Genomic DNA, 23,986 nt, shown 5'->3' with positions numbered 1-23,986 from the left:
TAGAAATTTGTGTTGTTTACATATTCCTTTCTCACACGCGTGATTATGAAATTGTAGTTGTGATATGAAGTAGTATACGTATGAATGAGTTAAAAGCCGTCTGGTGTCTTCGAGAATGGGAGTTCTCCGGCGATCTTAGCTCTTACAGGGAGAAGAGAACGCGGATGCCGCCAGTGGGCTGGTCAGGCCACAGCACCGCCCCTTGACTCTCGACTTACTTTTGCCATCTTGCCTCCGATTCTGCGGTTAGCCCCACTTCGACCAGAAACCAGGGAAGCCGGCTTGTATCCGACGGTCGCAAATCGGACCCACGGATCGGACATAATACATGATCGGCGTTCATGTCGGAAAATGTCATTTTTGTAAAGCCAAGTTATAATTTCGGAAGTCTCAAGCCGATCTTATAAACAATATTGTAGAAAATTGCATGCCAGTTATAGCTTTTTAAAATTGTTCTTTCGTTCAATGTAAATCGTGTAAACATCATATATTGTTAGTTTTGAAAGATCTTGAAAAACATATTATTTTAATACAATTAATAATAATATTATATATGTACATGAGATATAATTGTACATATAACGATAAGCTACGATTATTTCTACGAGGTAGAGATGAGTGGCTGCCGCTTTGATTCGCTGACACGGAATGCTATGTAATGATATTTTTCCTTCCACCCAATGACCAGGAATCGATGTGGGTATGTCGTGTGTATGCGTTTATTCAACGACGTTGTTTCACCAAGCTTTCGATCAATGATGCATTTTCATTACGCGATTCGAGCTATCCGCCGAGTATTATACGCAATAATAGGGATGTTTTTAGCTTCATACGTAAATTATGTATTCAGTTATAGTTCACGCGATGAGCAAATTATTTCTTCCAGACTTTGCATTAATATTATGCACGAAGTTGCATAAATATTATTTGAATATTATAACAAAATATATTTAATACAATAATATATTTTTATTGTGCGCCTACATATATGTATCATAATTTCTCGTAGAATTAGCCTATTTTAATCTCTTACTCTAATCTCTTATTCTAATCACGAGAAATGTATCCCATGTATCAACGCGATCACGATTAACTGTAAAATGTTCAGTTAGGGAACAAAACTAGGAAGAATTAATTTTGTTTCAAAGAATTTTTTGCAACTCGAATCATAGGATTAATATTATTAGAAAAATGTTGGACGCTTTTTAGCGTATCCGATCTATCAACCCGCTTGAATGCTACGACGAAAAGAGAATCAAGGGTAACGAGGGCGCGGAAAATCAGCCGTCCGGCTGTGCCCCGTCATTCGGTCGGTGCAGTGCGGCGTGGAACGCTGCGCGCGGCCATAATAATAATTTTTACAAGCCCGCGTGTAATCAAGGCTGCGCGTTACACATGTTCTGTCCGTGGGCGCCCCCTACTCACGGCACGTACGACCCCCCTCGACGGCAGCGTAGGGGTGGCTACGGCACGTAGTAGGGGCGGCCATTCGCGAGAGGGGGCGAAGAGGAGAAATGGGGAGGGGAACGAGTTAGAGAGTGCCAGTGGGGTATTCGTGGATGGCGAGGAGAGGAGATCGACGTGGAACCGAGACGGAATACATTCAGGGCGGATGCGGCGTATAGGTGGGAAAGGGGGTTGGCAGGGATGACGCGGAGGGGTTCGGCAAGGGGGTGGTGTAGTATTCACGCGGCACGATCGCTGGTGCTGCTGCTGTTGTTGCTGCTTCTGCTAGCGCCCCGGTCTGCCGTTCTTCGTGTATTGTTGTCCAATCGAGCGTACCGACGAACCGGTTTTCAAGCCGGACCACACGCGCCAATATCGCTCGTACGGTATGGCACGAGCTTTTTTTGGGTGGGCGGTCATTGAACAGCGGGATGTTATTGGTCGATCGCCGTGACACATGCTCGCGTGCATTGGGATCGGAGATCTGGTGACGCTGCTATTTATTGCAGCGATTTTATCGACGATTCGCGGTATCCGCACGTGATCGTAGGTTATCGAATTCGCGCCGATCAGCAATGGTGCTAGATCCTTAGCTAGTGTATTTATTTTTATTATAGACCGCGGCGAACGCATGAGAGTCTGATTCTTCGAACGTTGTTCTAATACGTGTGGTGCGTTGGATTTTATTTGGTGATCCGTTTGTCATTTTTATGGTGCTCAAGAGTGAACGATAATTGTAACTTTTCTACGACTGTTACACATACGATTGTCTGATCGAATCTGCAATAATTCTTCGCAATGTCCGCGCAATAATTGTTCGTTTTCGCTACCACGTGTTCGTGCTTGGGTTCGAAGATCAGCGTGGACCAGCAGTGTTATCATCGATTGATTGTGGTCTCCTGTAAAACCCATCAAGCTTTGATGGGGTTGTCACGTGTCGGTGGGACGTTTGTGAGCTCGAGAGTCATCGAGGAACGAAGAGTGTCGTGCTGGAATTGACTAGTCAGGATCTGCGGTGAATGATGGTTCTTTCGATCGATTGCAACTCGTGGCACTGTGCCGAAAGATTGTATTCGATTTACGAGGAGAGAGGAAAGGAATTTTTTATTTCAAAATATAAAAGATTAAGTGAGTATAACGTTGCCTTAGAAGATTTTATTAATTTTTGTGCTTGATAATATTAACGGAAATTTGATGAAAAAATATTGGAGTTGCTATTATTGCAGCGATTATTAAAGACTACTTTATTTCGTGACATAAGATGTTCTAGTCTCTAGTCAGACAGTCATGTTATAATGTTATATCATTGTATCCCATAATAAATTCTTATTCAGTTAAGTTGTCATTAAGTACGGCTATGAGATTGTAAAAATACTTACCATTTGACGCAGGCAAATAGAGATATTCATATTTAATTTCCTAAACACGTTAGACATTATAGTAACTCGAGGCAATTATGTTGATAGCGCGACTCATTAATTATCCCTTAATGAATCGCCATATCGGCGATTGTATCCTACAATGACATCATCTAGAAACAGAAATATGTAAAATAATTCATCATCTCTTTTAATATATCAGTAAAATATCCAAGTATTATGGAGCAATTGGATTAATTCAATATTGTGAATAAATAAATAAAAACCATCTAAGATCTTAAATAAAATAGCTATGATATTTGAAATATTCTCAGAGACGCTTGTATAAAACTATTATTGCGTCTACGATATTGAGAACCGCGATTGTCTCGTATCCTTCTGCAAGCTCAGACTTGGCTGTAAAACGGAAGACAGATTCGCGGATTTGAGTGCGCGGCTAAAGAAACCGTACTCGTGGAATAGCGGAGTACCTGGTTTGCCGTGCCCGGCAGTTGATCGGAGCGTGACGAGCGGTAATTGAATGTAGGTATGGCATTTGCATTGACAAGCTCCAACAGAGATAATTCGAATCTCGTCGAACGCAACGGTCCACACGGGCGTTAGGTCGTTTGTCAATACGACGGCGGCCGTCCAGTTTCCACGTTTCCAGCGGTATCGCTGTTTGTCACCGTCTCGTCGGTGATCGTTCGCCACTGAATACACCCGGTGCATACTTCTGTAGCGTGAGCGCGTTTCGTTTTGTTTCGCGAGCCATGGTGTACTGTTAAACGTCGAACACACAGCAAACCGTCCGAAGAATATTACGGCTGATCGTCATCAGTAAATTATTGTTCGCCTTTCTTTTGCAAGAAAGAAAGAAAAGACAGAAAACATTTTTGAGATAAGATTTTGGTCTGAATTCAACTTTACACCTTTCAGTATACACAGGTTGAATTTAATCAGCTGCGTTATAGACATTTTTATAATAGAATGATATAATAGAAAATAAAAAAATATAAAAATACGTCAAAGAAAAATTGGAGTAATAATCTACTCAGCATTTTTTTTAATAAAAATAAAAAAGTAGCATTTTTTCTGAATTTTTATCTGATTAATTTCAATTATTAAGATATTTCAATATGCACAAAAGCACTAAACTGAAGCGAAAAAAATCTTGAATTTGTGTGGATTTTCTATAAGTGGATCCGTACATATCCGTAGAACCTCGAGTGTTTGCCTGCCGGCAGGTCCGCGACCGGTTGGATATCGTCAGGATATATTCGCGCAGGAAATGGGTAGTTCCATTGTTTGCACATTCGTACAAACAGTGCAACTGCGAGGATGCGCTGGGACCTCTGTTTGATTTTCGAAAGTGAAGCTTCATTGTACGAGATACTGTTGTACGAATGTTCCGTTGCATATGAAACAACGATGCGTTTCGAGGAAAAAACGCAGATCTCGATTGAAAGGAATGATCGATCCGGAACGAGCGTGTGCCGATTGTTGAAATCACACAAATGATATTTTCACTTGTACGTTGTTGTTGGATGCCGGAAATTTCGCACGCACGCAAAATCAAACATCGGGTTTGACGTGATTAATTCCGTGGAAACTTTTGCTCGGGGAACCTAATTGGAAGTATCGAGGTGTTGCAACGCAGATCGCGAGTTACGCACGCGAAAGAAGAGAAAAATGTACACGCGCGCATACAAGCCGTAACGGAGAAAACCGATCAAATCAGGGTTCGATAGATCGATCGAAGGCTCCCGGCTCCCCACCGATGTCCAGCACGCGAGCCATACCGCAAAAGGGTCGAGGGGAAAGAGAGCATGCGAGAGAGCGAGAGTGTCGAGAGAAAGAGAGTCGCCGTCGCGAGAGGGAGAGGTCGGGTCCGGTGGGAGATAAAGCGATAAAGAGCGGCGTGCGCGCGAGAGAAAGAGGTTACGCCAGGCGGAATGAGGGACGGAAAGAGAGAGGGCGAGGAAGAGAGCGAGGGAGGGAGGGAGGGAGAGAGAGAGAGAGAGAGCCAAATAGGGAAGGAAGGTTGGAAGGAGTGGGGTGGCAGAGGGGTATGAGAGAGGAACCTGGTAAGGGGAAAGGGATGCTGCGTGTGTTGGCATGGACCAGTGCGTCAACGGCTGTTGCCTCACACGAACCGCCGAAATTATAGTTAGTGACCCCCAACGGATACTTCGAATATACTCTCGACTACCGAGAACGCTATACCGAGGTGGAACTGCCACTTTCATACTACACGCGGAAGATGAACATGATTCGAGGGTGCCGCTAACGAACCGCCAAAGGGATCCCTTTGGGATCACCTAAGGGGGACCATCCAAGACCATCTTTCGAGCACGGCCGAGCGATTTTGATGAGACGCGTTTCGAGAGATTAGATTATTCTACCGATTATTGATAAATTGTTTCAGTGAAGTGTTTGAAAAGGCTGACGAATATTTGTTCTTATTTCGATAGAATTATATTTGTACATTAAAGTGCGTGATTATGCGAGAGTTTCAGTGTCGAATAACGACGAATGTGATGTCATGTAATTGATCGGTAACTGCAGTCGCTCGGTTAGGCGGATAATCGACTGTTTGAGACGCGAGTAAGTGAAATATTCGGAAAGAGTTATTTTTCGTTACTCGCGCGATTAATCCAAAAGTGTGTTTTTGGGGGTACCTTTCAGCATCGATACACTGATACATTTTGATTAAGACAAACGCTTTAATAAAACTGTTAAATAATCAGTTATAATTTTGTTTCAATTAATATTTTTTATCAAACTTGTTAGTTTCTTTCTCTGGAATGCTTGAAGAGATAATATCGCAATATAATTTTTTTTCTCTTTAAAAGATTTTTGAAAGTGATTAATAATACGGTGATCGGTATTTTAATTCCTCCGGAAGACGGTAAACAGAATGAGTTTCGTAAGAGATTTGAATGCGAAGTTAAGCGGGAATCTTAGTCGTCGCAACGTCGTTGAGCGTTCTTACAAAAGAATTATAAGAAAATCAACGCAGTCATTATTATTGCTGTTCTTAGCCGTAGAAACATTTTGCATTGTTTTCATACATACTCCGTCAACTTTCGGTCTTGCCTTTAAACAAATGTTGAAAACGTAGCAGGCGCTTTTTTCATTGCAGTATTTTGAGTGACATTTAACAATATGAATATCCGTTTATATACTCACGAGTTGAAGTAATTAATTGTCATTTGTATGTCATATAGAATTATTGTAGTAAAATTATTTCGAACGTTGTTTTATGAAGCTCTTCATGTGCGACCGAATATAATTATCGATCTTGATTACTAACCAGCATGTTCGCCATATAATAGACTGTGTCCGTAATTGCTTTGATTACAGTTATCTCCATCTTAGCAATTTAATATGAGCTGATTCGTAATTTTGAAATTACGAGACCGTCATTGACAGGAAGCAACGTGGTAAACGTAGCCACGTGCAGTTTGACACGCGGTCGTACGTGCGTAGGGGTTGGGCATTCGTGTGGGGGGGTGCCTACCGGCGGGCGTTCTTTTTCCCCTATTTTTTCCGTCCCCACCACCATGCCAGTCTGCCCCTCCTGGAACCACCTGGATCTGGCGTGTCAGCCCCGGTGACGTGCGCAAAAATTACTGAATGAACGGTGACGTCACGAGCCAGCCGCGTGAAAAGTGTGCGAGTCGTTCCTGTTCGTGTCAACCGTTTTCACCCCCTTTCGTTTCTCTTCGCGCGTTACCTGCCGTTCGATCACTCCATCCGCTTTTCTCGATCGTCCCCGAGTCGTTACGAGGGTCAGAGACAATTTGGTTAAAGCATTGCAGTTTTAAGATAACAGCACGTAAAAGATTTCATTAAATGGGTTAAGGATGGCTAAAGCGTCGCTGATCACCGACGGCCGCGAGGATACTATCGCGCGGCAAGAACTCTCTTTGCTAAATCAGTCTTTCGGTTTCTTGATAATCTAACATTTCGACTATTCTAAAGCATTACATTTCTAGATTAATGTATTAGAAATGAATAAATAATTGTAGAATTAATAATTTTTTATAATTTTATTTAAAAACCTGCGATAAATGATAGCAGAAACTTTACGTATCGTTACATATAGATTGTTTTGTGTTTTATTTCAGATATTTGCAATACAACTGTGCATTAGAAGATAAAATTTCCGAAGAATAAAATTGCCTTGGTTCGTCCCATCGAAAAGTTTAACTTCTACAAAAGTTGACGCTAAACAGAAATAATAATCTTCATAAGTCTACTACGAAAGATTAACAGAATAAACAATCCGCTGCCAGATTTATACAACAATGCATACTTATATGAAACAACTAGAAAAAAATTATGAATTGAGTATTCACCTCATTGCCAAAATTATAAAGGAGACTTGCTAAAATTAATGACGTCTCGAAAGTAAACTACGCTTCAGAACATTGGAAAAGAGACTGAACTTTTATGCAGAGAAATGTCAGGCCGTTGAGCCTGGTTCAAAAGGTCATGCGTTCTTGAAGAATGCTCGCGAGATTCTCCTGGTTCAGCGACTGAACCGAATGGAAGGATGTTTCATCCGGCGTTCTGACTGCCTATGGATATATTCGGCCGTTGCAACGGCGGCGGCAGCGGAAGCACGGTAGCCGGAAACGGTGCTGGCTCAGTAAGAACGTCCAGCAACGAATCCGCGGGTGGCGGCGGAACCTCGAGCGGTACCAGTGAGAGCGGCAGTAGCGCAAGCGGCAGGATGCAGTTGACAGGAGCCTCGGCTCCTGGCGCGGCTGCCTCGCCGGAGTCAGGCGTCTCTCCGTTGACCGACGCTTACACCAAGATGACCAGCGATATCCTCGCTGAAAGAACCCTGGGTGACTTCGTTAGCGAACATCCTGGCGAACTAGTTAGAACAGGTAATTGAATGACGATAATGCTTTTATAACTAGAGATTATCGAGGATTATAAAGATTGTAGAAACCTTAATACATTATTCTAACCTATAGATAAAATAATGTATTAAGCATAAATAATATTAGCCACGTTGCAGCTAATGAGATCATAAACATTTTGGTTATAGGCTCGCCGCATTTGGTCTGTACCGTTCTGCCCGCACACTGGAGGTCCAATAAAACTCTTCCGGTAGCTTTCAAAGTTGTAGCTCTCGGCGAGGTAGGCGACGGTACCTTAGTGACTGTTCGCGCTGGCAATGACGAGAACTGTTGCGCCGAGCTTAGAAATTCGACAGCTTTGATGAAGAATCAAGTTGCCAAGTTCAACGACTTAAGGTTCGTCGGCAGAAGCGGAAGAGGTGAGTCGTGTGTCTTCTATTATTATTATTATTATTAATATTGTTTTGGTTAAAAATTCGGCCCACGGGTGAGCATCCGTAGCATTCGAAATAATTTATCGCAACGAAATGAGTGATAAAAGTCTAAGTGTCGGGTGACATTTTCTTGTCCTACTTTCCTCTCCATTCATAAAACTCCAAAGTTTCTTGGTCTTTGCTTGAAGCGTGTCGCCCTTTGCCTTTTATACCGGAAGAAAATGCCGGAGGGGTGAAGCACCGACGGTGGAAACCCCTTCAAAGAATTGGTGTATACCGCGTAGTAAGGGTAGGTCGTGGACGTCTTGAGACAACCCTCGTTTTTCCTTGGCTCTTCGAGGAAAAGTCTTGCATCTCCGCTTAGCTCTGAGGGTTGGTTCCTCGCGTCGAAAAGACCTTGGGGTGGGTAATGGCTTTTATTTGTCCGCATCACCGTGCGACCTTCTCACTTTGCCGCCCAGCCTCGTCGAGGAAAGGGCGAAACGGGAGGGACCGAGCATCGTAGAAGCCGCCGGCGTTGACTAGACGCACAGGGGCGGGTGATATTAATTGAGGTTTCAGTTGAGTTTTAATTAACGTTATTAGAGTCGGTATTTCGTCTAACTGCGTCTTTTGAACTTACACTAAAGTTCCTCGATTGAACGCAACTTAAAGTAGCTGTATGTGCATCCGACCTACTTCTAACGATTTCGACAACCAAAGTTGTTTGGTTTATTAAACAACTTAAGGTGCAATTTATTTTATATTATATTAATTTTTTAATATCAATATTAAAATTAGCATTAACATAGAAATATAGGGGGAAAAAACTATAACTTATTTTTCTAAATTATTTTTCTAAAACTATAACTTAGTTTTAACGTGATAATTATTGGAAATATGCTATTATAATAATTATCAGTATGCTATTGTTGTCATATTTTTGATATAGTATTGGTATAGTATAAGGGAAGGCTAATCGCCTGAAAATCAGAAACTCGCAGATTCTCTAGCTGGGAAGCAGGGAACTCTCTTCCAAGTTCACGGGAACGCGTCAGTCATTTGTCTGGGATTAGCTCTCAATTGTTTTCGCCGAGCACGGAATTAACATAAGCTAGGATGAAGAATGTAAGAGAAGTGTCTCTCTCTCGTCAGGATTTCTAACGGTTCCCTGGCTTCTTGAATATTCCCTGAAAACCGATGTGCACCGAACTCTCGGGAATTCTTAATGATCCTCTTGTTTGTCGAGCTTGGAAATATTCTCATGTATGAATTTGTGAGGATTTTGTCCTTTCGAGATTCGCGGAAGAAAATTTCTAGAGATTCTCTTTAGTTACATTTTTTGCCTTATTTATGCATGTAATTAATACATTTATATTTTTATAAAAACTTTTTACATTTAGAATATGTAGAAAGATAAAGATTTTGCAATCGTGATGCGTTTACGCAATCTACGAAAATAAGAATATCGCTGCTACTTTTGCATTTCGTTATATTGCTATTGCAATAAATTTAAGGAATCATTAAATACAACGCCGGCACCATGCTTTTGTCTTCGCCTAAAACCGCTTTTAGCCCGGACAAGATTGAGCGTACTGCCACGATAGTCGAGAGCTTTGCAATATCGATGATAAGCCGTAACCCCCTTCCCGCACGTTCGACCGTAATGCCTGCTCCATCACTGCAAAGTCTACCCTGAAGGTACTGGATTGTTTCCACCCCTTCGGCCCTAAGCCCTTTAACGAGATAGATCATTTGCACGCTTATAGTTCCAACCCATAGCAGGCAAGATATCCTTCGACTTTGCTGCCGCGAATAAACTTCGTCACGGGAACGTCGACAATCTAACCAAGTTGCTCTAATTCTACAACACACTTTCTCTTAAACCTATTAATCATCTTGTGATATGTAACATGAAGAAGAAGAAAAAATAATAATTGAAGGCATTAACTGCCTGTAATAAAAATTTCATGTGGTTTAATTTATTAATAAACATCAGAGATACAGATCTATATATATAAAAATTATTTCATAATAACTCGAAAGAGTGCGCGTGCAATGTTTAAACAAGATATATTTGGGTAATTTATTGACTTTTTGAATGTAAAAATGTATGAGATATATTGAATTGGTGAAACGTATTTATTCGCGAAATGTTGATTTATCGACCACAACACGAGACTCGTTTCACTCCGAAAAGAAAAACGGCATTCACTCGCGGTGACGGCGGCAGTTTCAGACCGTAATCAATTCGTTATCAGACTGCAATTGCGCATTTGCGTTTCGTTCCGGGAAAATTGAAATTAATTAATTGGCCCGACAGTACACCGACAGCGTACAATGCCGAGACATGTGTACGCACGCGTAGTTCCACACATGCTTGCAGAGGACTATATGCTAACGAGCATAATCAGCGAATGGTCGAGGATGAGCTTATCTATGTTGCGTTTATTCTAAATTTGACGATGAATATTCTTATGCGTGATATTCTACAAATTCTTAACGTGTAATTATATTATTTTATCGTTGCTTGCGTATAAACAATTCTTCGAGATCAAATCTATTTTTATCGATTCCGCGATGAGTGAAATCAGAATTCGCGGGATCGAAAGAAATTTTGTAATGTCGGAATTTCGTTCGGATAAGTTAACAAGTCGAGCGTTTAAAATATACCTACGTAAGGATGGCGGGCGTTCAAGCTCGGGCGGTCGCGAACGGCCTTTAATGGCTGTACGGCGACTGGCACCGAGGGTGATACCCGTGTACCTACGCGTACCTACCTAACTGGGACCATCGACTCCGAGGCAGCAGAAGTGAAAAGGTTGGTTGGCAGGGTGAGGGCATGGCGAGAATGGCGTGACTCGCAGCCAAAACCAAGGGGAATCCCCGCTAGAAAACGAAAAGCTCGCGTGGCGAACCACCGTGTGGCCACGCTCGACACTCGCCATTATTTCTCCGATGCTCTACCTTCCACCTCCATTCGGTTTTTTCCCGCCATCGATCATCTTACGTCATAGCACGACGCGGACTTTACCGTCTCTATCGACGTCGCCGCCGCAGCCGCCGCCACCGCGCCGGTGAGTTCAAGTCGACGGTGAACTCTGACCCGATCGATTATCGCATTCGCCACGTACGGAAACGTATCTAATGGATCTGATAGAAAAATACGATAATGGCTGTTTGAAAGGGTAACGCGACCGTTGTAATGCATTAGTGAAAAGGACTCGTTTAGGGGCAAATATAAACAACATAATGTGTTATTCTTCATTTTGTAAACCGGTAGCGGATAAAAGCACGGTACCTTTGTAGCATTATCGTATCTAATTTCAAGAAAATATGTTTTGAAGGATACATCTGTCGCACGAAGAGCGGTATGTGGGTTAGTAAGATGATTATTACATCTCTGTCTCATGTAAAGTATATAATATAAAGTAGTATACTACTGATGTTGTAAATACCCATCCTTGTATCGTGAATAAAATTTATACGACGGAGAAGGAAAAGTGTATTTGACTGGGTATGCACAGCTGTGATGAAAAAGAGGAAGGGTTAAAATTGCGGTAAACCTCTTGCGCGTGCAATTTTTGTTGCGGTGACTTTTCGCATTGGGACGCTCCTCGTAATTCTCGTGTGCTTTATCGCGTGTTTTTGCATGTTGAATCGATAGCGATCGCGCGAGCGAGTTTTCGCGGCAGAGTTTTGGCGCTTAATGCTCGCGGGATGAAATTGCGGTGTACCGTTGCACGCGCGTTTTCACCCGATGGTCCGCCCCGCTTTTTCCACGACATTATTTCACGCTCAACCGAGGCTTTTTAGCATCACGCGACTTCCTCCCTCACCGCCCAATCCTCCCCCACGAACGACCACCCTCTATTCCCTTAACTCGGCCGCGCTGGCTGGCCACTGTCACCGTCGACGACGCCCTCGATACATTACCGACGTATAATTCGGTTACCACGGAGTTTCGCCCGGCTAACCGCGTTTGCGAACTTTCGACGTCGGCTGAATAGGCGCGTCCACGAATCGACGCGTCGCGGGGCAGAAACCGACGCTAAAAACCGGCACCTGACGTATACCTGACGTCGCGTTCGCCTCGTTTTTAGAAGCCAAATTTCCAGCATTTCCATTCCACACCTGCGTCGGCGTCGCGGTGCGTTAAAGTTAAAGTTGCATGCTTTCAGATGTAGAACATCGTAGATCAGTCACGTAACAGGTATATTCTCTGTTTCAGGCAAAAGTTTCACCTTAACGATAACAGTGTCGACGACGCCGCCTCAAGTCGCCACTTATACCAAAGCGATTAAGGTGACAGTAGACGGGCCGCGCGAGCCGCGATCCAAGACCAGTGAGTATCACTGTAAGCATTGCTGTTCTTATACATATTTATTATATTTTATTTTTGCTACTAGTCAATAGGAGTAGCGTTTTATCAAGTATATTGTATAAGCGGGACGTCCTCGTCCATAATCACGTATCTTTCGTAATGATAATCAAGACTCTCGACGTCTCAACGATAACGCGATCGCGCGATTTACAATTTGATGGGGGAATTCGGTGAACGGGTAAAATACACATGAAAACGAGTTTTACCGGGACTCTCGCAACACGATCGTAATGCCTAACGAACGAGCGGCGTGGCACCGGAGGCAGTAAAAGCCGCAAGTTCGAAATGGCTCCAGCGTGCGGCTTCGCTCTGGTCGGCCGTTACCCCTCCAAGGCTAAGTTTCGTGCAATTGTCATTATTTATAACCGCGGGGCACCGTGTCCCGCCATAACATTGACAAAGCTGCGGGCGTTGCCCGCGGAGGTGTGTATCGCGGCGCTTTCGCCAAAACGCAGAGCGACGCCTACAAACTTCACGGATATCCGGTCGCGAGAACTCCTCCGCGAGAGCTAGTGCCGAGACATACAATTACCGAGAATTCTCCCCGTTATTTCGGTAGGTCGCTGTCGAGCCTGTCTGCAGGGGGTTCCCTCCTTAAGGGTGAAGAGAAAGGGACGTTTCTCATTCTCCATTTGTTACCTACCATGTAACCTACCACGTATAACGCATTGTACGTTTTGTGCTTCCGAGAGTCCCGAGCATGTCAATTTGTGGCGTTGCAAGGCCAAAGATTTCCTTGAAAAGATTTAGTCCAAGGTTGGATATTTGACAAAGAACAAACATTTTGTTATTGGTCTGGCAATTTCAACCTAATAGACGCGTCGGAAAATTTCTGACAGGTAACGCTTTTACTTCGAATCGATTATAAAATCAATTGTATTTTCTTAAGAGACTTTATTTGCGATACAATCCCATTCCTGCTCTGTTACCTCAAATATTAGAGCGCTAATACGCGTAATGTCGTCCCTGAAGACGTACCAAAAATATCCGATAGCTTTAATATATCGAGGCGGTCGCTCTGGGTAGCACGGCATAAGTTTGGTACCTTGGGAAATTGCGACCACATCCGCCGGCTTGGCCGCATCTGCGGACCACCCACGAAACTTCCGTCATAAATCCAAAATATGAAAACGCGAAATTTCGGTGTACCGCTCGGAGACGCGCATCCAAGCAAAACACTACGTAACGTTTCAGAGAAGTAATTTCTCTTGCGATATTAATGCTACTAACTGTGTTCGTTATTTTATCCAGAATTAAAAACGGGATATTTTATTACGAGATACGAATTACGGATTACTATGAAGATCGCTTTTTTAAACACATTGATAGTTTATTTTAATTAAAATTAATTAAAGTCACTCCGGTCTGAGAATATGTTTTGCAGAGCATCACGTTTTTGAAAGCGAACAGCGGATATGAATTTTTAGAGATCGTTAAGATAGCGTAAGGATGTCGGAAATAGATATTCGTCATGTCGGCGCTTTGAATCTTCTATGAAAACAAACCGTTTACTGAATCAGGGACAATTTCAAGGATGGCGGCGCGAGATGAAAGAGATTCGGCTTTCTGGGTGGTCCTCTTCTTTCGAGGCCACGTTCCACGTGTCTCATCTTGTCTTTGAATAGGCTGTAAGGGCTTCTAATTATTATATTTCAGTACGTGACAGGTTTATTTTTATACAATTTATTGAAATGTTTCTTTTTTGTACTTTAATTGGTAATCCTGATGTATTTTTTGTAACGAAAATTATCGCAATTTTATATATACATATGTATGAGCGGATGTGCATTCAGAGAAATGCTACAAATTGTGCATTCGTGCATTCGACGATCAAACGCGAGAATGAACGAATGAACCTTATCTAAGACAATACCGAGCGAATGCCTCCGAAGGGTTGTAATTAATTAAACAAGCAATTCATTACACATTCTACCCTCGTCTGGTAGCCGAAGGTGGCCGTTGCCGCGGAAAGGCTGCGGGGCCAAGGAAATTGATTGAGGGAGGTTTAGCCTGGGTTTCGATGCTGCTCGCGAGGACTCGCCCATTCGAAACCGGGATTCGAATGGGTTCGCGGGATGCATCTTCGGCGAATGAGAGAGAAACGATTCTCGGCGGCAATGGGAAAGATCGAAAATGGGCTTACTCGTCGCGCTTACCAGCATCAGCACCAGCTCACATCGAGAGAAGCTGATTTCGGGACGCGGGTTGAGCGGGGCGGGAGAGAGGCGGGAATTGGCGACGGGACGAAATGAGGATCTGTCGTTGCCAGCTGCTAACTCTCGAGAAATTCCCTGGCAGTCACGACGCGCAAAGAGGGTGTCCAATGAAATCGATAGCCGCGACTTGCCGAGGACTTACGACGTCGTCCAATTGCCAAACATTTTCCATTTTGCGAAAGAATAAATCTGAAAATACGGTGAAAGATCGTCCGCTGCCATAAACCAGAATGAGCATAATCTGTAACTGATCGAGATACTTGAAAGATCGTGTAAAAATACGTGCTCGTGTATCTATAGAGTAATATCGGGATAGTTACGTGAAAGATTGACCACTGATTATTTGTTACTTTGTTTAAACGGGAAAGCATCGGGGGGGGGGGGGGAGATTTAGAAGAGCGAACGATCGCACGTATGTCTATTCGGAGGGTCGCACGAGTGCTCGACGCCTAATGAAATACTGCGAAGAACGGCGGGGCGGTGCGCCGAATTCAAAGGGTTAGGGTGGCGTGATAAATGCGTGGGTCGAGCGGCATAATTTATTAAATCTATCAAGCCGCCAACGTAGGAAACTGCCGGTATCTCAAAACAAATCCTCGTTCAAAGTTGCCGCTTTCCGATCGCGTTCCGGTCGCGTGGCGGGTGCCCATTTCTCATCCCGTAAAGGTAACGTTGAAAATCGATTTTATAGTTATATAAACTTATGACGCAACAAATTATTTACTTCTTAAAAGGAAATAAAAAGGTGCCTTACCTAAGAAATTCGGCACGAGCCATAGAATTTTCTGCCGAGTTTCTCCTTCGCTCGGGTCCTGCAGCGTGCACGAATCGCCGGTCGTTTAACAGGATCTCGTTAGTCTCGGTACCCGTCGGTATTCCGCCGTCGCGCCCCCATTGTGTCCCCGGATCGAGCGTACCCTATTCAGCAAACCGGCGGGAATTTCGGGTTGCCGAGTTAGAATTAGGGCTTCGATTGGATTATCAGGACGGCGGGAGTCCGCCACCTCCCTTCCGCTCAGCGACCCTTCGCGCTTCGTGTCGGTCTCTCTGGCCTCCGGTGCCTTCCACGTTGAATCGTTGCCTTTAGGGGAAGAGAACGAACCTGTATGGTATGGCACGGCACACGGCTGTCCTGTGCGGCGACCTCTAGCCAGGGACAGCCGGATAGGACGTCCGCCTGTTGGGACGTCTTTAATTGGGTTGGCGACACCGTCGCGTTGCAGGGAAATAAAATGTATCGATGCCTCTCTCGTGTCTCCCTCGTTCGTTTCCCGGCTTCCGAAGGGACGGCCTTGGCGTTTACCCGTATCGTTCCGTTTGTCGTTTTGGTTAATGAAAGATGCGCCTTGCACCAATTGTCGGACTAGATAACGTACGAATTTATTTTCTCGTGTTTATCAGAAAAATTATACCATTTTTAAATTTTGCAAGAATTATTCCTATTACATTCGTATGTGTAAATAAAGTGTTGAGTCGGTGTTGAAACGTTCGCTTTCGAATCGAATGTAATAAAAAGAAAATTATACATAGATAAAAAAATACGATTGACACATGTATCGGAGGTCCAGTGGACAGGCGCACGGTTGATCGCAGTGCTGTCTCTTTTAGGGCAGCAACAACAGTTTCATGCCTTCGCGTTCGCTTCGCAACGAGGCGGTCCATTCTTCGCCTCGCCCTTAGTGGATCCGCTGCAACCTTTGCCAAACCCGTTGCAACCATTACCAAATCCGCTCCAGCCAAGGGATCCGTTGTCTTCTTTCAGACACGCGATGCCTGGCAATTGTCAGAGTAAGTAATTGACCGCGTTTGCGCATGATCGTAATCTCGTCTTCAATTATACGGCTTAGCTTTAAATTTATCGTCAATTACTTATTCTCTGTGTATGCATGTATCATATATTCTTTTTGCAATGTAGCCGACTTGTGTATGAGCACTTGTTGTTAGTGTTAAAACTTTCTTAAATGTACTACTTTAGTAGCCTGTATATGTGTAGCAAAAGCATATATAAAAAGTAAGATATGCAAAAAATTGAATAGATACGCAAAGAAGTATCTTTTTATAATTTTATTTTATAACAATTTTTCGCTTAGTGGCGTTATGAAATTTAGATAATTTTTGTCATCGAGTAGGTGGCTTCTGTCGAGTTTGGGAATATTTTCAGCCAGACTGCTACTGGTCTGAGTACAGAAGCACTGCTTTTGGGTAGGCTCGGCAGCAAGCTTCTCGGCTTCAGAGGCGGAAACCGCAAGCCTGTTCAAAGCTAGATTAAATATTATATTAAAGGGGTTGCCACGGAAGCGCGCGTCCCAGTCGGTTGGCTCCCTGTTTTGGGGGCGCAGCCTCACCTTCTCTCCGCGTTTATAACGTAGATTCGCGAGTTTGCGCGTAAAATGCATTGGCAAAGTAATGTCGAGAGAATGTTGCTCTTTGATTTTGATTATTTAAAAAAAGAAGCTGTTGCTCGTTGATTAAAATTATGCAGTTGGTCAAATCTAGCCGCCGAACGTGCGAACGATGTATATATGTATAATGTAATCTATACGATACTATAATAATCCGTAATATACATATATAATCTATACGATAAAATTTTTAATACTTCTCTCGGGCGCGTATATCGATAAACGGTTCTGGGTTCCGGTAGTACGCAAGAAGAGACGAGAAAAAAAAGCTTAAACAATAATTCGAGATCAGCCGTTTTAATGAGTTACCTCAGACATGAGGGCCGACTGCTCCGTTACTAGCAAATTTCCCGATAAAATATGAAGCACGCCGAATATTTCCTTTATTAACTTTTTTCCCTCATCGGGCATCTGGTCGTCCGATATAATATGCGTACGTGGCTATATTATTCTCACGCTATACGCTTGGCGGATTCGATTTCGAGAGACACTTGCGTACACGGTGTTACTTCTCTGTAATAAAATTACCGAAACTTAGATTGTGGTTCATTGTGTTGCGATATAATTGTCTTTTTTTCAACATAATTAATATATAACTAAAGTAAAAGTTTTGTTTAAAAAATGTGACAACGCAACTTGATAAACTTTTCTATAAATGACGAATTGGGGTTGAAGCGTGGATTCAGTCAGGTATTTAAATCCCGCAGCGAATCTCCGAATACTTTGGACAGATTCGTGCGCAACTTTCGGTGATTTTCCATAAAAAGGGAAGCTCCTTTTCGGATCGCAAGGAATCCGGTAATGCCGAAGGATGTGAAAGCAGCGGGCGGATAGCAGTATTTAGGGTTAGCTCTCGTGACGACGGTCCGGTGGCGCTCGCCGAGGCGGGCTCGGTTATTTGAGTTGGCCCCAGCTACGTGGGGGATGACCAACCCTTTGATCTCGATGTACTCTTCCGTTCCCCTCACTTTCCGCCGTGTCCGCCCGTGTCCCTCTCGCGAACGTTTGTGCTAGTCCTTTCTGCATTCAACCCCCGTGACTCATTGGAAAATCTATCGGGGATGCTGCCTATACCCCGCAAAAATACATCCGCCAAGGGGCGCACAGAACCGCCGCTGCCGCCGCCGTCGCCGTCGCCGATGCATCTCGCCAAGTGATTCGAATTGGCATATAATCCGGCGAAAATTTGCCTTTTGCCGTGCCTTTTCAGCCTTCTGTGTTGTTTTATTTGATTGTTGCAATTATTATTTATCTTTTCCACCGATGTGACCGCCGAAACCATCCGGCATTGCTATCGATGTTTTTATATTAGCACGCTTTTCTTATACGTGTTTGTTTGCGCTGCTTGTCTCGTCGTCTATTGATTTTTCGCAGTGGACATCTCGACCACGTTAACGCTTCCGCAATTTAATTTTTACCAAGACTTTCGTCGCTTTCTCTTTGTGTGATTATCGATTCTTCGCATTTCATATTTTTGGCGAGACGTACAATCGATGGTTTCTCTAGATATGTCCCAGTTTGGCCTGACAGCGAGCAACTCTTGGGGATACGGTAGCACGGCCGGCTATGCCGGCTACCTTCCGGGTCCCCTTTCGTCGTGCGCTGCACAGGCCTCGTTTCCACCTCCGCCACCACCCCCTCCGCCACCACCGCCGTCGTCCACGTTGGCGTCTTTCGCCGGCACGGCTTCCATGACTACGCCGACAGCACCGGACTCGACGGCGGGTTCGACTGTCACATCCGGCACCGGTAATACCGGCACCACGCCGCAGCAGGATGCTTTTTCCGCGGTCTCCTCTCGTAAGTTTACCTCGTTCTACGTCGAATTTTGCCATGATTTTGACGTATGAACAACCATGAGGTATCGCTTAACTGTCTGTTCACTATGTAGTTTGTTCACTACGTGTTTTGTTTATTTGAACTTTGACTGTCCAAAAGTGTGATAATTTTATGATTGAAATCAAGTTTAAGAGTGATTTAAGAGCAACGAGATTATACAGACTGAAAAATAATTTGTCAAATTTTTTACTTGTGTGAAAACCAATTGAGAAATAAATCGGAAGTTCCGATTACATGAGTGATGGGCTATGCCTCACGGTTGAAAATCTAATCATTCGGAAGATGAGTAGAATCTTAGTTCTCAAAAAGTTAGATCGGTCGTCCTGTTTGTCTTTGGCAAACTGAAATAGCGTAGCTTCTCCTTCCTCGAATGTCACAGTCGTACCGGACACCACGACACCGGGTCAGTCCGATCCGTTGGATCCGCTGAGCAGCCTCATGTCCGGTAGCTCTTCCACCCAGAGATACCAGGACTACGTGTCACCCAGATCATTGTCCACTGACTCTAGCACAACCGAGAGTCCGGTTCACGAGGAGCAGGGCTTTGGACAGAATTACGGCAACTACTTTCCAACGCCCGGTGTGCTTCCCAGCATTCTCTACTCGCAGCTCTATGGGAATCAGTTCCAGAATCCCGAGAGCGCCGAACAGAGAGCCGTCGCGGATAGTTGCAGCGTGAGGCAAGAGGAAGTCAGACCGGATAACAACGTGTGGAGACCGTACTGAGAGGCAGAAGCGAGCGATTTCTTATCGAACAATTCGACTATCGAGAAATTGGGGAATTCCTGGAAGGCAAGAGGGAAGTAACGCTTAACGGATTGCTTTTGAGGCTATCAACTATTGTGACGAGATCGATAATTATAATGTGTGACGTGGTGATTCTCTCTTTGAGAACTATCCAAGTGTCGAGGACGAGTCTCGATGGCGAATTAGCACTAGTGGGCATTAAAACTTGATCCGGAAAGAACTCGGGGCGAGAGTCCGTTCACCGAGGGACATTTTTCCGGGAAGCTTCGAGACATAATAATTGTTTTATCGGTTGTGTCTCACGCCAATGAATCTTATAATTAGAGGTGCAAATGAACGAAGGGAGATTTGTAATTAAGTGAGAACGAATTGCGTACGAAAGAGCGAGCACGGATGTGATGTGTGATGACGACTACAATAATGATATCCACAGGATGTATATACGTGTACATAAAGCTAGAACATTGTCGTTTCATCGAATTATTATTCGCCGTTTTGAGCGATGCGATTTAGTTTCATCGATTACGTTTTCATAGTATATAATTGCGAACGATTGCTGCGGGATCGTGCAATATCGTCGAGACTGGCGTCGGCGATTAGCTTCCTTTTTTTTGTAAATACATATATCTTCCACGTTACGCGTTCAGTTTCCCTTCGACCCGCGTTTTCCTCAAAATCCATCGTTTTGGACTGAAGAAATCCGGCTCCACGCTTTCGGCGAGATATTTGCAGCGACCCTGACTTATCTTGAGAAATCGACTGATTCGCGAAAGGCTATCACGTGCGGTCACGTTCGGGTCAAGCCAACGATAAAATCGAATGGGATTTAATTCGCGTGAAGTGAAAAAGTTCCCTGTCGCATGAAAATGTCGCCGCGGAGAGCGCGCGAGCGGCAAAATGTTCGCAAGTATTCAACGAACGAATGAACGAACGTGCCGGCATCGAAGATCTTACATCGAAATTTCTGCCAAAGAAACGAAAGCTCTCGAGGAACAACTCGCGAAATAGTTTTGCGAGAAGCACCGCGCCGCGCCGACAAGAAGCTTATCCGTTTTTGTAAACCGGCGACGGGCACTCTGCGTTTCCGAAAATGATTTCCGATATACATATCTACCAACCTATTGTTATCGTAGTTTTTGACCGAGTCGAAGTAAAAGTGTATTTCAAAATATAATTCACACATGACTTTTCTCTTTAATCTCCTGCGCTGTTTCCAACCGTCCTCGATTTATTATTCTAGAATTTTCACATTCCTGTTCAATTTAGAAGATGTCTTTTTTATTACATCAAATTTTTATATACGTTTTTAAAACTTGTTCTTTTTCTGGCGTAATATTCACATTTCAATTTTTCTTTTTCTTTTTAGTGTCTTATTTTTTGGACGGTATCCTTCCTCTTGAAGTCGTCTTCGCTCAGATTATCATCATCATCTCGGAGGACTAGTGGCAGATCTACATAACAGGTAGGTAGGGAAACGAATCTCTACAGGGGTCTCTCGGTAACGCCAAGGGTTCTAAAGGATTCTCACTGACGGAAGTGCGTATATGCAAATTTGCAAAAGATTTAATTAAACCTGGTCTCGGGAGGGGAATTTGTGTCTGCCTCGTAGCTTTAGCCAAGTCATATGTTCGTATATGATGAAGGCGTGTTTCATATTTAGTACACCAAGTTAAGTTTATTACCGTGAATGTGGTACATTTCGGTAATACAGCGACATACATATTTTTTAAGGAGTGGAACTTCATCCTTTTTCGCGAATATCAATATTATCAATTTTAACTATGTATTGTTATAACATTACTAATGCAGATATGCTGATAATAAAAATTACATATAATATTCTTGGAAGAAGAATGGAGTAATCGCTATTCGTCGCAAATTATAATTTTTGTAGAGCAATTTTTATCTCGTCCAAACTTTTAATAATTAATACCAAACAACACTCGACATTAATTATATCTGAATATCGCAAACAAAAAGTTGACTTGAAATTGGTCAAAGGATACACTCTGGCGAAGTTTGATGCGGATTATGAAGCGGTCTGCATAAAGCAACGTACTTTTCTCATTCGATAACCGAGCTACCGCGCACGGGCTAGTGTTTATCGCTGTTGCACACAGCGAGGACGACGAGTAACCTGATGGACATATGGCGGTTCGCGTCGGGGTCGGGGTCGGGATCGGAGGCGGGGGCGGGAGTGGGAACGACTCGTCGTTTATACGCGGTGCCGGCATAATGGAGTAGAGTGGAGTAGAGCACGGATAATGGAGTATGAAGAATAGCGTGTGGTGAATGTCGGGATTGTCCCTCTCACCCTTCCGCTTCCCGCGGCGACTCTTCGTTTCCCTGTCCCTTTTCCTCCTCGCGAGAACTCGCGTTCACCGAGCCACTCTCTGGTGAGGGGTAGCAAACTGGACACGGCTCGTTGACTCGAGCAGTTGGCCATACCGATTTATCGTCCCGCAGCCACGCCACGCTGCCGATTCCGCGCTAAATCCACGATTCTGTCGACGTTGCTTGGTGCTCATCTTTTTCCGTGCGATTCTCTCACGTTTTTTTTTTGTCTTACTCTTTTATCTCACGGGCATCCTTGCGGCATGAGAATATATCATACATCGTACAAAGAGAAACGGTGAAGAAGGGAGAATCTCGAATATCGAAACTTTTTTCTCACAACTTGCGCACGCAACTGCGCATACTTCCTGAGTAATAAAGAATAGCAATAATTACTCGCTGTAATGTAATTTATGACGTGGTCGACCCTAGATGAAAAAAGTTAAACTTGAAGAGACTATAAAAGAATGGCTCGAATGTACAATAAATTATGCAATAAGAAATTTTTGTAAGAAATTTTTTTGAAGTCAATTGATAGTAATATTATTGATATATCAATACTATAGTAATATTTCATTACAATTTTCATAATTATACTATTAATATAAATAATAGCATCTGTACGTACAATATCGCATAATTTCTGATATAATTTTTTTAAAATTACATTAATTATGTCGGATGACATCAATTTTGTGTAACTGAGTCAATCATTCAATCAACGCTATTTAGTTATTACATTAATGAGACAATTGTCCCAGCATTCACTGATTTTCTTTTGAAAGAAACTGGAGATGAAAAGGCACGTATAAAAAATGCCCCAGAACCCTACATACCAACACATAATCGAACTAAACGCGTTGTACACACGTACGCATACCTCCCACATCTTTTCCACGCATAGGGCGCACGTGGCGTTCCCCGTAAACGTTCTCTCTGGTCGGCAGCGGCGGTGGCCGCGGCGGTACGGGGGTGGTTTTGGAGGTGGCAGCGAGGGAATCGCGGTGACGAGGCGGCAGGGGAGAATGGTCGTTACACGCACCGGTCACTGCCACCCCCTGGCTATCGCCGACACGACTCCCCCTCCTCCATGCAAAATCACCCTTTGTCGCACTCGATGGGAAATTACTTTTTGTCCGTCGATTACGGGGTGAATTTTCGGACGAGACCCGATCATTTCGAACGAGATACGACTCGGATTCGAGACGTCTCGGGGAAAGGGTGTCGTATGAATATCGTGATAAACCACGTTCCATTCTTTGTTACGAGCTGTTTGGTTCAGTAATAATTAAGCAAATAATAATTAGTTGATCCAAGAAATTAATCCTTTTTATTGTATTTTATTTTTACCGCAGTTACTAAAATAGACTTATCATAGAATTTCCTTTATTTTACTACGTTGAGGTCAGTTATTAGATGATGTTAAAAAGTAGACGAGAGATCGTTATTATATTTTTTATATTTTATAAATTAGACCCTTAATTTCCTACATTTTTATTCAAATTTTTATTCAACATATGTGAACATAATTCTCATATTTTAAGATCGCATTAAATTCTTAGTAGACAGCATCGTATTAAATTCCACGCTGATTCGTGCATTGCATGACGATGCCTGGAAATAAGAGAGACTTGACGAAGTGTGCCCGCGGGGCCACCAGCCCTTGATTACCAAGATCTTCATCTACATGCTAAACATCGCTCCACGGCACCGTCTTGAATACTCTTGTACTTACGTATGTATCTAGATCCATGGCCCGCGGATCCCCGTTCCCCGTCTCCGTTCGTTTGCAGCACCCGAGGTATTCCACCCTTCTCGATCTCCCTGACACCCCCTGAAACGCATTGCCGTACCATCTGTATGATGTTTGCTTAGATTAAATTAACCGACCGTGAAGCCGTCCTTTGTTCTTCGTGCAGCGTGGCGAAAATGCCGACACGCCGAAAGGAATGGGAAAAGAGGGAACGTCG

At 43.6% G+C, this 23,986-nt stretch overlaps 1 protein-coding gene across 8 annotated transcripts in view; it reads left to right on the top strand.

Annotated features, from left to right (window-relative positions):
• LOC112458271 (runt-related transcription factor 1-like) overlaps positions 1-20,856 on the top strand; it is a 74,435-nt gene extending 53,579 nt beyond the window's left edge. Inside the window, exons 1-7 of one of the 8 annotated variants that reach the window (XM_025021825.1) lie at positions 1,720-1,832; positions 6,938-7,705; positions 7,870-8,100; positions 12,326-12,451; positions 16,288-16,482; positions 18,603-18,896; positions 19,315-20,856. In XM_025021825.1, coding sequence (XP_024877593.1) covers positions 7,393-7,705; positions 7,870-8,100; positions 12,326-12,451; positions 16,288-16,482; positions 18,603-18,896; positions 19,315-19,661 — 1,506 coding nt within the window. In that variant the 5' untranslated portion in view covers positions 1,720-1,832; positions 6,938-7,392 and the 3' untranslated portion in view covers positions 19,662-20,856. The other 7 variants (XM_025021824.1, XM_025021828.1, XM_025021826.1 and 4 more) reach the window with 7 other exon arrangements.
• The last annotated feature ends 3,130 nt before the right edge of the window (positions 20,857-23,986 follow it).

The sequence above is a fragment of the Temnothorax curvispinosus genome, unplaced genomic scaffold (assembly GCF_003070985.1).
Source record: "Temnothorax curvispinosus isolate PA1 unplaced genomic scaffold, ASM307098v1 QBEX01008784.1, whole genome shotgun sequence".
Lineage (NCBI taxonomy): Eukaryota > Metazoa > Arthropoda > Insecta > Hymenoptera > Formicidae > Temnothorax > Temnothorax curvispinosus.
This window is presented reverse-complemented; position numbering and strand designations above follow the sequence as displayed.